The sequence below is a fragment of the Camelus ferus genome, chromosome 4, assembly GCF_009834535.1.
Source record: "Camelus ferus isolate YT-003-E chromosome 4, BCGSAC_Cfer_1.0, whole genome shotgun sequence".
NCBI lineage: Eukaryota > Metazoa > Chordata > Mammalia > Artiodactyla > Camelidae > Camelus > Camelus ferus.
In genome coordinates, this window is record NC_045699.1 from 46,651,464 (window position 1) to 46,665,017 (window position 13,554).

Consider the following 13,554-nt stretch of genomic DNA (forward strand, 5'->3'; position numbering starts at 1 on the left):
GGAGGAAAGTCACACCATATGGTAACTGTTCAGATTTTCCTCTGCCCAGTCCATCTCTAAAGCCGTCTGAGTCCTCCTTCCTGTGCTCTCAGGAGGAGCTGCCCCAAAGTTGTGCTCAGGAGCCTGAACCAAAGACTTGAGGAGCGTGAACCCCAGTTGCATATGTCTGTCCCCTTTCCTCAGGCCACAGCGGCAAGTGCCTGCTCCATGCCAAGCCTTGATGTGGATATTTAAAGGAGGGGGTGGTGCTGCAGCTCTATGTATAGGGTGGAGACTTGATCCTGAGGGCACTGGGGAGTCATTGAAGGCTTTGGAGCTTGTGAGTAGCATGAATGGATGACTAACTGAGACACCTCGATCATGAGCTTCTTGAGAGCCTGCATTCTGGGTTCAGCTTTATACCCCCAGGGGCACACAAGGCATGATGTGAGGGCTTCATAAGTGTTATCAAATTCACAAATTGGAAAAGTAGGTTGAAGAACGCCCATTGGAAATGAAGCTATGCCTATGCATTAATGAAGGGAGAGATTAAGACTGAGGTCAACTGTCCTAAAAGAACCTAAAAGAATTATCTTTGGAGAAGTGTAGCCCTCTCCCTCAAAGGGTCCCGAGGTTCCTGAGGCCAGAGAATTCAGTGATCGGACCCCCACTAGCACTGCCCCGTCCAATTTTGCCCCTCCAGGATGGTGGGATGTCTTCCCGCCAGCTGTGATCTCCACCCCCCTTCCCACCCAGCACAGAGCCATCCCAGGACAAGCCTATGGACCAAGTTGCTGAGCCTGTTTGTCTTGGCTCCATGGCTTCTCTTCTCTCCCTGGTGGCCGCCTGAGCAGGTGGCCCTCCTGCTTGAGGCCAAGGGGAAATGAGCCAGCGGGCCCAGGCGCAGCCCTGAGCATGGGTCACTCCAGGCCAGGGGTCGCTCCCTGCCACGCCATGCCACGCCGTGGGACAGTGAGGGTGGCGGTGGGGGCACGGGGGGAGCTGAGAGCACTGCTGGGCTGATTGGGCTTCTAGATTGTGGCTTGGCTCCCCCGCTATGGTTGACCCAGGGGAAGCAAGGCCTGGTGGCTGCACACTGGTCTTCCCTTGCAGCTGAGGCCCAGGCAGCAGCGGGCAGGATTAGGAAGGGATCTTTTGGCAGACTTTGGTTTTGGCTAAGCTTGTGCCTTTGAATCGAATGAAAGACGAATTGCTACCATTTGTTGAGCACTTGTATTTTCTACCCATCATCTCATTTGGTCCCCATCTGTGAGATGGGTGGGATGTTCCCACATCACCAGTAAATTATCCACCCATGAGCTGCTTGCTTGGTAAATGGCAAAGGCTGGATCTGAACCCAGCTCTGTTCAACGCCAAGGCAGTTCTCCTCCACAGGCTAACTCTTTTGCCTACTCTCCAGCTGGCCTGCCAACCACCTGTGCCTGGCGGGGCTGGGGCAGCCCGGGGGTCATGGGAGAGGCACAAGCTCTGGGTCACTTGTCGTTTCAAATCACCCCAAGGCAGAATCACACCTCCCCTCTATGCAGCCTTGCTTCACTGCTCCATCTGCAGCTTCCTGGCTGGGTCTCCTGGTCATGGAACTCTTTCCTTAACCATCCATTTCTCCCTGAACCCCTCCCTGTCCCTTGACACCACTTAGAAATAAGTCCCTGGAGGAGAGGCTCTGGCCATTTACTCCCTGTGGAACCACACATTCTGCAAACCTGGAGCATCCCACCAGGAAGGGGCTTCCCCTCCTGATCTCAGTAGGAGAGAGGGGGGAGCTGGAGGAAAGGCTTTCACTAGATGAGATGGAGAAGAAAGCAAAGCTATCAGCAGGGTACTCACAGTTTTGTTTTGTTTTTATCTTTAAACTCTGGAAGGGAGAAAAGAAATCTCAGTGGGGTGGTTCCTTTTATTTCTATTTCTGTTCTTTTCACTTTTTTTCTTTCTTTTCTTATAAAGATGGACTATATTTGAGTAAGGAGAAAAATGAAGAAAAGGTTTTATACTTTCTAAAAGGGGATGGAAGGAGTTAATGTCTTTAAAAATATGTAAATGTCTGTATTTTTCACACCGTGTTCTTGGGGTAAAATTCAAAAAGTACAAAGGAGTATCTAGTGAAAAGAAAGTCTCCTGTTGTCCCCCAGCCACCAGCTCCCTTCCCTGGAGACCGTCTCTGGTCCCAATTTCTTGTCTCCTTCTACAGATACTCTAATAGATATATTAAAATACATTTTTTACATTTATGTAATATATGTAATATGTGTCTTTCCAGCTGATAGCAATTCTATTCTGCACCTTGTTTTTCCTGTTTGTTTTCTGATTAATACATTTGTGTCCTATTAGTGTCTAAGGAATCATATCTTACTAAAGGCTGCATTATATTTCATTGTACAGATATAGCAAGAATTATTATTTATTTAACCGTTCCCCAGGATTTCCAGGATGGAATGGTTTAAATATATTTAGATACATTTTAAACAATGCTACCATGGGTATTCTTGTTGAGTGCTTTATATTTCACGTATGTACCTTTATCTGTTTTAAAAATTCATAGAAGTGTAACTGCTGGGTCAAAGGGCACAAGTGCACTTGTAATTTTGATAAATAATGTCAGAGGACCCCTCGCATAGATGTTATGCCAATTTACGGTCCCACCAGCAAGGCGTGCGATGACCTGTTTCCTCAAGCTCTTATCAAACAGTGTTATCCACCATTCTGATCTTTGCCAATCTGCGAGGGAAAATGGTATCTCTGTAGTCTTACCTGGTATTTCTCTTGTTATGAGTGAGGTTGAGTATCTTTTCATATGTTTAAGAGCCATTTTTTTTTTCTTTTACTGTGGAAAGAATTTTGTATTCTTTGCCCATTTTTCTATTGGGTTGTTGCCCTACTACTTATTGGTTTGCTTCATATATTAGGGTAACTCGTTTGTTGTCTGTGATATATGTAGCAAATATTTTTGTCCAGTTTGGGATTCTGTTTGACACTGTGGGGATTTATTTTTGCTGTGAAGAACTTAAAAAAATTTTGGTGTAGTTACATTTAACCAAAATTTCCAGTCTTTCTATTTTTGCCTTCTGGAGTTTGTCATACTTTAATTTCTGTCTTAATGCCAGTTGCAAACTGGACAGGAAAAGCTTTGGACTGGGAATCAGATCAGTTTATAGCTGGCAAATGCCTTCCCTTCTTTAACCTCAGTTTTGCTTTCTGTAAACTGAGGAGGTTGGACTTCTTTCATTTATTTGTTCACTTTTTCTTTCATTCGTTCCTCAGCGCTGAGCTGGGCATTGGAAACACAGAGATGAGTGGTCTGGTCTATGTTCTCATGGTCCAAGGGGGAGAGAGACACGTGACCCAATGGGGACCTGCAGTGTGCCAAGGGTGAAGATGGAGGACCCCAGGATGTACTGAGGGGGTGTCTGATGCAGCCGTGGGAGGAGGACGTAGCTCAAGAGGTGAAATAAGGGACTTCAGGGAAGGCGAGGCTGGCCTGAGTCTTGAAGGATAAGAAGGGGTTATTCTGGCAAAATAACTGGTGGGGTGCGGTGAGGGGGGTGGCCAAGGGGAAAGTAACTGATGTAGATGGAGGAGGACCTGTGACAGCAAGGAGCACCGGGGGGGCGGTGTCCGGCATGTTGGAGAGTCAGGAGTGCGGTGGAGTCTAGACCGCAGAGGACTCTTGGGCTGCTGTGACCCTGAGGGCCACGAATGGCCACGACGCCTTCTCAGCGGGACCTCAACATGATCAGATTTGTTCCTTTGTTGAGGCTGGGATAATCATTTTCACTAAAGTATTGTGAAATATTTTCTATGATGCTTTTTGTAAAGAATGCTACTATGAACACTTCTTTTGAATGTCACCTAGTTTAAGAAATAAACATTATCACCATAGTTGACAGACCCCGTGGGCCATTCCCCAAATCCTATCTCTCTGCCTCCACTAAATGTTGACAAGAACACACTTCTGGTGAGCATGTAAAATGGCATGTTTGCATCTTCACCATAATTAAGATGATAATTGCATGAAAAAAGAAATGGTAATTATGTGATGTAAGTGTTAGCTAATGCTAGGGTGGTAATCATATTGCAATTATGTAAGTGTATCAAATCAACACTTTGTACACCTTAAACTTACACAGTGTTATATGTCAATTCTATCTCAGTTTTTTAAAAAAATGGCACAGTTGCTTAAGAGAACAATTTAGCCACGCTCAGTGAAGGCGCAGATGCACGCGCCTGTATCATCCAGTAATTCTACCCCTAGGTGGTGGAATTACCTACACAGCTAAGCACAAGGAGGTGTGTATAACAAAGTTTATAGCAGTAGTGATTGTAGTAGTGATGGAAACCTCACTTTCAGAACCATTAGCAGAAAAGGGAACTGATCCATAGTGGCTTATTTATACATACAATACTGCTATGAAAATGGGAGACTGGGAACCACATGTCTCAACAGGGGTGAATCTCAAAAATACAATGTTGAGTGGAAAAAAAAAAGTACCAGAATCCTTGCATCATGCCAACAATTATATGAAGTTAGAAGACAGGCACACAGTTCTGTGTTCTGTTAGAAACCCATGTAGTAAACTACTCATGTAGTAAACACACAAAGGTACGCATGGGGCTGAAAAACACCAGATCCCCCAGAGTGGCTGCCTCTGGGGCGTGGGCAGGGGGATAGGATTAGGGAGATTGTGAGGGCTTGAGCTGAACTGATATTATCTTTCTGAAGTGTAGTGGGAGGCACATGCCTGTTCCTCATGTTTTTCTTTCTTAGAAAATGTTAATCATATATTTTATTTAGCCCAGTATTTCCCCAGATTATCACTTCAACATTAATCAATAAAATATATTACACAAAATGAATATTTTACATTCCTTTTTTCAAATATTCCTTTTTCAAAGTCCAGTTTGTATCCACTGTCCCACCTGCCAGGCTCCTGTCTGCCTCTCTATGGGACCTGCCTTCCTGTCTCATCACCTCAGCTGCACGTGGGTGCATGTCCCTGCAAACCAGCCGGCAGCCTTCTCCCAGGGGAAGGGAGGACTCAGGCTCATGAGCCTGGGGTCCTTTCTGGGAAGCATAATGGTGCCCTATTATCTCTCCCCCAAAGGGTAATGGTTAGCAGCCCAGCCTCTGGAGTCAGATGCTCCGGCTTTGGACTCCAAATGGACTTCCTTTGGGCAAATCTTAACTTCTCTAAGTTTTCTCTGAAGCAGAATGGGGATAATAGGACCTACCCTCACAGAGTTGCTGTGAGGAGTGAATGAGCTAATGTATGTGCAGAGGAGCGAGCAGAGCCTGACGCAGAGTGAGAGCCCAGGGAACGCAGATGATGACGGTCCTGATGATAACCATAGTGACGAAGTGTGATGACGATGACGCAAACTTCAGTTGTCCTGATGTCTGGGAACTCTTTACTTTGTCCCTGCTTTTGTCCCACACCCTGAGGCACTTAAACAGTAGATCTCAATCAACCAGAACAAAATAAACCTATCCACTTTTAAAGAAAGAAATGGGGAAAAAATCCCCACATTGACGAGGGAGCATTGTAGGAATATTCTTTGGAGTTTTTTTGTTTTGTTTTGTTTGGGGGAGGAGGTAATTAGGTTTGCTTGTTTGTTTGTTTGTTTAATGGCGGTGCTGGGGATTGAACTCAGGACCTTGTGAATGCCAAGCATGCACTACCACTGAGCTATAACCTCCCTCCAGAATATTCTTAAATGTTTTCAAAACTGCACATCATGACTTGTTAGTGGGTAATGAAATCAATTTGGCAGGTTGTTTCCAGCATGTTTTTAGTGAAATAGAAGAGAAAAAGAATTATTAAACAGAAGGGGAAATATCAGAATGCCTGGTAAGTATTAAAAGTTAAATAATATTTTATGAAACATTTGTTTCGGTGTTACAGATGTGTATTTGTCTAAACGTGCACATTGGATTGCAATTTAAATACATTTTTCACTGTGGGTTGTTGTCAAAAAAGTTTGAAAAACAGTAATTATGAAACTCCAGTGGGTTCCCAAAGGATCCCATTTCGTTCGTGACATCTCTTCCTCAGTTCCAAGCAAAGTAGAATCTATGTGTGAAGCGTGGTCTCCTCTCTCTTCCTTCCTGCAGAATTGGCTTCCCAGGGCCACCTGGACCTCACGGAGCTCATCGGCGTCCCGCTCCCCTCATCCGTGTCCTTTGTCACCGGCTATGGCGGCTTCCCGGCCTACAGCTTCGGGCCTGGAGCCAACGTTGGCCGCCCAGCCAGGACCCTCATCCCGCGCACCTTCTTCAGGGACTTTGCCATCAGCGTGACGGTGAAGCCCAGCAGCGCCCAAGGAGGAGTGCTCTTTGCTATCACAGATGCCTTCCAGAAGGTCATCTACCTGGGCCTGCGGCTCTCGGGCGTGCAGGATGGCCATCAGCGGGTCATCCTCTACTACACAGAGCCTGGCTCCCAGGTGTCCCACGAGGCTGCCGCCTTCCCGGTGCCCGTGATGACCCACAGGTGGAACCGCTTTGCCGTGGTTGTCCAGGGTGAGGAAGTAACCCTCCTCGTGGACTGCGAGGAGCACAGCCACGTCCCTTTCCCGAGGTCCTCCCGGGCCTTGACCTTCGAGCCCAGTGCAGGAATCTTCGTGGGCAACGCAGGAGCCACGGGGCTGGAAAGATTCACCGTGAGTCCGAATCCTGTGGATCAGGGGGTTGCTGGACTCTGTACAACAAACACGAGCAGCCATTCTTTTTGTATTTTATGTTTTAAATTATTAATTAACTAATTTATAATGGAAGTACTGGGGACGGAACCCAGGCCCTGATGCATGCTAAGCATGTACTCTACCATTGAGCTATACCCTCCCCACCAGCAATTCTTGTTATTAGTTTATTCTTATGTCGTCAAAAAGGCATCTATGTATGGTGGGAAGAAAGCTAGGCCTGGAACAAAAAAACCTGGATTCCAGCCCTGAGTTTTCAGTTTAGCCTGAGGATTTTAGAAAGTACCTGGATTCTCTGATCCTCTCTGTGTTGTGGGTTTTTTTTTTTTTTTCTGTAAGTGGGGATGAGAAAACTTGGGCCATAGGGTTGTGGAATCACGTGAGCCAGCCTATGTGAAAGCATTTTGTATGTTTTAAGGTGTTATAAAAAGGGTAAGGCTTGTTATCTCCTTTAGTGACTTTTATCTTTGGAAAGGGGTGGTGGTTGCGTGTGAGTAGTTTCTGCAGAGGTGCACTAGCGGGAAGGCCAGAGTGTGAGGTGCTTTCTCTCTCTCCTTTTGGACAGTATGCCCTGAAAAAATACTGGAAAACTGATTTTACTATCAATGGGCTTTTATGAATTCTAAAGCAAATCCCTAGGTTACTGTAGTTACTCATGTAGTCAGCACGTATCCTTACTGATACCTGCCCAACTGATTCAAGACAGGTCATAGAGAACGGACTGTCAGGTGTGGGGAGGGGAGGCGGGAGTGGAGGCAGGGAGGCTGGTCGAGAGCTACGCTGGGGACAAGTCCTTCCAGCTGGGAAGCTTTGAGCCACGGGAAGGACACTTTTTGGTGGAGGAGGTGTGCATTTGAGGGCTTGCCACTGACAAGCTGGGGACCTGGGGACAAGTTAGGAGGCTGCTGTTAGCTTGTGCCTTGAACACCGTGCTCTCCAAGGACCTCTCTAGTTAGCAGCGCTCATGTTACAATGGCCTGGGGAGAGTCCCCCTAAAGGAGAGTGAGCCTGGAGGTGGCTTCGTTTCCTTGTCTCGGCTGCGGGCAGCTCTTCTCACGCCTGCCTTTTACTTGGCTTTTCTCCTTTACAAAAACAGTCGTGTCTCCCATGGGTGCTCACGCTGCAGATGTGGCTTCTGACCCCTCCCCTCTGCCTTTTCCCAGGGCGCCATACAGCAGCTCACCGTCCACCGCGACCCCAGGACTCCCGAGATGCTGTGTGAAGCTGAAGACTCCTCGGTGAGCCCCTCACCCCACCCCAACAGTGGGCCCTGCGGGCCCCAGCAGCCAGTCAGCCAGACAAGGCCCCCAGGCAATTCTTCACCCCCGATGTCATGGAGTCTCTGAAATCTCTCATCTTGGCAGGCGCTGCCTCAAGTCCTATTTTGGGCTTTTTGGCTTTATTATTATTTTTAAGAGCTTCAGCCATCTCTTTGGTGTGTGTTGGGGGGAGGCAGGTTGTGTTTCTTCTAAGGTGTTAGGTTCTTCCGTGGCTGTGCCAGTCAATGAAGTGGCCTGGTTTCCAGACTTCCTGCCAAGAAAGGGTGTCAGGATTCTAAAATCAAAGTTAAAACTCTTAAGACATTCTGGGTGTAAATCCTTATGAAAATAAATCTAAATTTAGCTTTTATGCTTGGCAAATGAACCATTTCCTCCACTGGGGGAGTGGTAGACAGGGTGGGTGGTTAAGATGGGTCCTTTCCCCGTCCCTCCCTCCCTTCCTCCCTCCGGGATTTACTGAGCATCTGCTAGGTGACAGACCTGGGGAGATACCGGCGATAAAGGGATAAACTGGGAACTGCCTTCATCCTCCAGATGCTGACTCACACTTACACACTCAAATGCAGTGACGGAGCTGAGGGTAACTGGTCCTAAGACCCAAACTCTACAGGTTGGGTGGGGGCAAGGAAGGTGGAGGAGGAGGAACTGGGACCCAGTTGGAGAGGAGTTGATGCCTGACGAGTGACAAGCCAGCGTCAGCCAGGTGAAGAAGAAAAGGTGGTCCAGGCAGGAGCCATGGCATGGCACAGAAAAGCCAGAGGAAGGCGGAATGTGGCCGATTCCCAGAGTTTCTGCACCTCTTTGGGTGCTGTCAGCCCCAAAGCTAAACATAAGCTGATTACATTCATTTAGTAAAAAATGCTGATTGCCTGTGGTCCTAGGACCGGGGATGAGATAAACAAGGTCTTACTGTGTAGCACAGGGAACTGTATTCAATAGCTGGTAATGGCCTATTATGATAAAGAATATGAAAAGGAATATATATATATATATATGAATCACTATGCTGTACACCAGAAATTAACACAACGTTGTAAATGGACTATACTTCAATTAAAAAAAAATGCTAACAGTGTAGTTGGAGAGCCCTCAGAGGTGGACCTTGGCTCTGTGAGAATATCTGCTCTCCTTGAGGCCATGCTCCTGGCCTGGCATTCACTCATATGACGCTGAGAGAAGGGGAGCCTTGTGTGCATGGATTCCTTCCTCTCTGCATGTTAGTATTGGACAAATAGAAATGACCCAAGGGTCCACGAGTCAGCTGCAGAACCATGGCATGCGGGTGTCCCGGCTGCCGTTAGAGGGCTAACTGTGCAGATGAGCTAGCAAAGGGAGGACGCACTTCAAACGTAACGGTTCCCAGCGTGAAATTCCAATGACAGCCATGCAAAGATTGGGAGGCCCTTTTGACAGAGATTCAGGGCACCTGGACAGAATGCAAGTAGGTATGTTGGACTGTCTGTTGATTATAGTTTTCTGTCTGTTTGAGCAATAAAATGATGAAGGAAACAAAAAGAATAGCCAAGATGCGTGCTCTGTCCTCCATCCCACTCTCTCTGCCTCTGTCCATCTCCGTCTCTCCCTCCTTCCCTTTCCCACACTCACTGTTCCTCCATGGGAGTGGTTCCTGTGACTTGCCCAGTTAGTTGTAACCTGCTCTGCCTGGCATGATTTGTCTTCATACAGGCATCGGGAGAGACCAGCGGGCTTCAGGAGACAGACGAAGTGGCTGAGATCTTAGAAGCTGTCACCTTCACTCAAGCCCCGGTGAGTACTGGGTGCTGTGCTGTGTCATCTTGGTCGGCTTTTAGGAGGCTGGGGGTTATCGGAGAGCCCAGAGCGCTGGTCTCCATTCTCAGATCTGTGACTTCATTGGATGGCTCACCTGGGGAGGTCAAGAGAAGACTGGCCAATGGATGTTTTGCAAAATCCCCAGTACACAAGAATGCTGTTGGCTGGGTGCTACTTTGTGCTGTGGCCATGAGAGGGCTGTCCAAAGGCAAACGTTGCACTCTGTCGCCTCCCAGCTGTGTGAACTTGCGTGACTTACTCAGCCCCTCTGAGCCTCAGCCCCTTTTCCATAATGCAACAAACAGTGTGCTATCTCATAGGGTTGTTGTAAGGTTAGAGGAGGCAGTGCAGGGGAGGTCTCAGCCCAGTGCCTGGCACAAGGGCAGCAGCCCTGAATGGTGGCCATTGTCACATTTGCTCGGGGCTGTAGCTGTAAGAAGGAAGTCAGGAACCCCATTCCTGTGAGACGCAGAGTCCTCCTAGGAGCTCGCTTCTGGCCCCATGGGAAAGGCAGCCATGCTCCCAGTGGTGTGGGCCTCTTCCCTCCTGGGAATGTGCCCTGTGGCAGAGACAAGGAAGTGGTTTTAAAAGCACTGAATCAGACCGTGGAGACACTAAGGGGCCTGTTTTAATGAAAACAGCCAGTGGTGTCTGAGTCATTGAACACAGAAGCCCCAGCAATCTCCTTGATTGGCCTGTCTCAGTCCATAAACTCATCTCTGACAGAAGAAAGCAGAGAGATGGAAATAAGGCAGGGGCTATAAATTGTAGACCTCCAGTGGCAGAGGTGTGGGTAGGACAGAACAGGACCAGAGTCTGTTCGCATAGGAGGGACTGAGAGGTCACCTCTTTCTATACAGAGGTGTACAGAAAACTGCCCTTTGTACAGTTGGGCAAACTGAGGCCCAGAGTGAGAAAGAGACTTGCCCTAGAGCTGAGCTGTTCCCTTCATGCCCCATCCAGGGTTTAGGCCATGAACCTGTGCTGCTGGCCTGGGCAATGTTGGAGAGGTGCACCCCCAGGGCCACAGCCAATTTGGAGGCAGCTGGGATGGAGAATGTCAAGGGTCCAATGTGCCCACCTGGATGGTGACTGGGGCATGGCTTCTCTGGGCAATGTTACAGCCCTGTGTGCCCATCAGCCCTTGGCCACCACATTGGTGTGTCCAGGGCACAGGGCAGGAGGGCACAGGGCAGTGGTCCCTTGGGCTTTCTAGCCTGGTGCTGCCCCCCAGTGTACCAGTCACAGCCAGGAGTGAGGCTGACTCAGGCAGAGATGCTAATAACCCATGGTGGCCCTGAGGGAAGGACAGGAAAGGGTGGTGGGGTCTGAGAGCATGAGATGACCATGAGGTTTTAACCCCAGGGGAGGCACAGAGGCATCTGGGAGTGTAGAGATTTGCCCGAGGCTGCCCAGCCTACAGGCTGCAGAGCTAGGTCTGCAGCCGGGCCCAGGCCACTGTCAGTCACATCGCAGCCAGCCAGCGGGGCTTCCCCCTTTCACCAGCTCCTGGAAGGGCCCGTGGCTCCCCTCCCTGGCCGCCCCCTCCAGGGACGGGGAATTTCCCTCTTTGGCTCAGACGTTCCCCTCCCCTCTCTGTCTGGCTTCTCTCTTGGAATGAATCTCACTTCCCTGTCCTCACCCTTTCCAACCTGCCACTCTCCAAGACACAAGCCATGACCAGCAAACTGAATCACGGTCAGGGACTTAAAAGCCAGCCCCTCCTCGCCTCCTTCCCCATTTAGGGTAGGAGTCCCTGTTCCCTCATTCTTCCCCCTGCTAAGTCAGCATCTCCTGACACACCTTTCCATTTCTGGGAAGTTCTATCTTTGCTGAGTTAGAATTAATACCCTATGGTTCTCAGCCCTGGCTGTGCATCAAAGCTGGGGAGGGGCGGGGGCATGTGCAGAGAGGGAGGTGCTGGGGGAGAGTCTTTAAAAAAGCCTCTTGCCTGGGCTGCATACCCGGACATTCAGATTCAGTCGGTCTGGAGAGAGGTCTGAGAGTCTGTTCTTACACGAAGCTCTGTAGGTGATTCTGATCCACAGCGGACCTCTCTTCCAGCTACACCCAAATGCTCTCAGTTTCCTAGCACACCAAGCCCTTCACCCCTCGCCCATGCCTTGGCTCCTGCAAGTCTGTTTGCCCGGAGGGCCCCTGCCCACCCCTTCTCTGCTTGCCTATTACCCACTGGTCCTTCAGGATCCCGTCCACAGCCCCTCATTGGAGTCCATGGTCAAGCTTCCCTCCTCACGCTTGGCTCTCACTTCTGCACTCCCAAGTCACATTCAGTCACAGTAGTGGTGTCTCGGCCTGGGTCTGTGTCTTCTCCCTGAGAGTCCAACAGCTTGAGAAGAGATGCCCTTCTTATTCATTCATTTCTGCATCCCAGGGATCAGCCACACTGGTTCTCCATCCATACTAATCCCTGAAAACCAGCAGCCACCTGTTGGAGGCAGGACACCTGACTCTGACCACCGAGGGTCAGCTCACCGGCTCTGCCCTTGAACCCAGGGTTCATGGCTGCCTTGTTGAGAGTTTGCTAAAAGAGGCTTTTAGCTGATAGGCTGGAGTCTGTGATTTCCCAGCCTTTGCCACCTTGAGTTGCTGAGCTCAGCCACCCTGCCCTACCTGCCTTGTCTCAAATCCCAAGTTCCTGCTAAAGCAACTGGGCTTCCAGCCACCAGCAGCCTTGCTCCAGGCTAGACATGAGCTTTCTTGGCACCATCAGGGAGCCATGATGAAGTGTCTTCCCCCGGACCCTTGGCAGGGAGAGGAGAGGAGCTGCCTGGGGCGGGGGTCCTTACCGCCCTGCTAGGTCACCATGCAGCTGCGGGAAACGCAGAGGTCTTACTTGGTCTTCCCAGCGTCTCCTGTGGGGCTGCCTGCTCTCTGCTCCCACTGCTCTACCCTGGTTCCTGCCTTACTCGGCTTCTTTAGTACAACCTGCTGGTGGCCTGCCTAAACCTCAACTCCCCAAATCCATGCTCTCATTGGCACCAGGGTGAACTCCCTGAAGTACATACCTGCTCACATCTCCCCCAGCCTGATACCCAAGGGGCATGTCCGTTGCTCCCAGTTGAAGGCCAGACTTCTCACTGCAGAACCAGCCCCCTCCCTCTCTCTCCTTCCCAGCCTCCATCCCTCTGCTTCCCTCCGTGTTGCCTGCCGAGCACAGGTGGTCAGGCCCTGGCAGTGCTGTGACCTTTCTCACTTCATCGGCCCTTCCATCCGTTTTCTGAAACTCTGTTCATTCTTCAGGGCTCAGCTTCTTGAAGCCATCTATCCCTGCCTCCACCCTGGAGGTTTATAATACAAGAAACTATATCTTTTTTTAGGACACAAATATTCCATATTCACTATTGAAAAAACTATAAGTGTAGATAAACAAACAGGTAATCACCTTTAATAGCAACACCCAGAGAAGGTGACTGTCGAGGTGATGTTCTTTCTCAAAATTTAGAATGCTCTTGCTGTTGATGATAAGTACCATTTATACTGTGGGCCTAGTCCTATGCTGAGCACCTTGCATGTTATACCCTTTAAGTATTCATTATTAGCCCCACTTTACAGAGGAGGAAGCTGAGGCTCAGTGAGCTTATGTGACTTGCCCAACATAACATAGCTAATAACTGGAGAGCTGGGATTTGACCCCAGTTTGATTGGAAAAACTGAACCATTAAATCCTAAATTAGGGGTCCATATGAATCCTCCTTGTTCTGATGGACCAGAGATTCATCACTGGTACCCTGGATTCTGACATTAAGGAAATCACCTTCTGTTATTAGCC

The 13,554-nt window shown here is 49.1% G+C and overlaps 1 protein-coding gene across 1 annotated transcript in view; it reads left to right on the plus strand.

Annotated features, from left to right (window-relative positions):
• The window catches only part of COL15A1 (collagen type XV alpha 1 chain), a 96,628-nt gene that overhangs the window by 26,791 nt on the left and 56,283 nt on the right, over positions 1-13,554 (plus strand). The window contains 3 exon segments of the mRNA XM_032478063.1: positions 6,107-6,654; positions 7,857-7,931; positions 9,660-9,740. Coding sequence (XP_032333954.1) covers positions 6,107-6,654; positions 7,857-7,931; positions 9,660-9,740 — 704 coding nt within the window.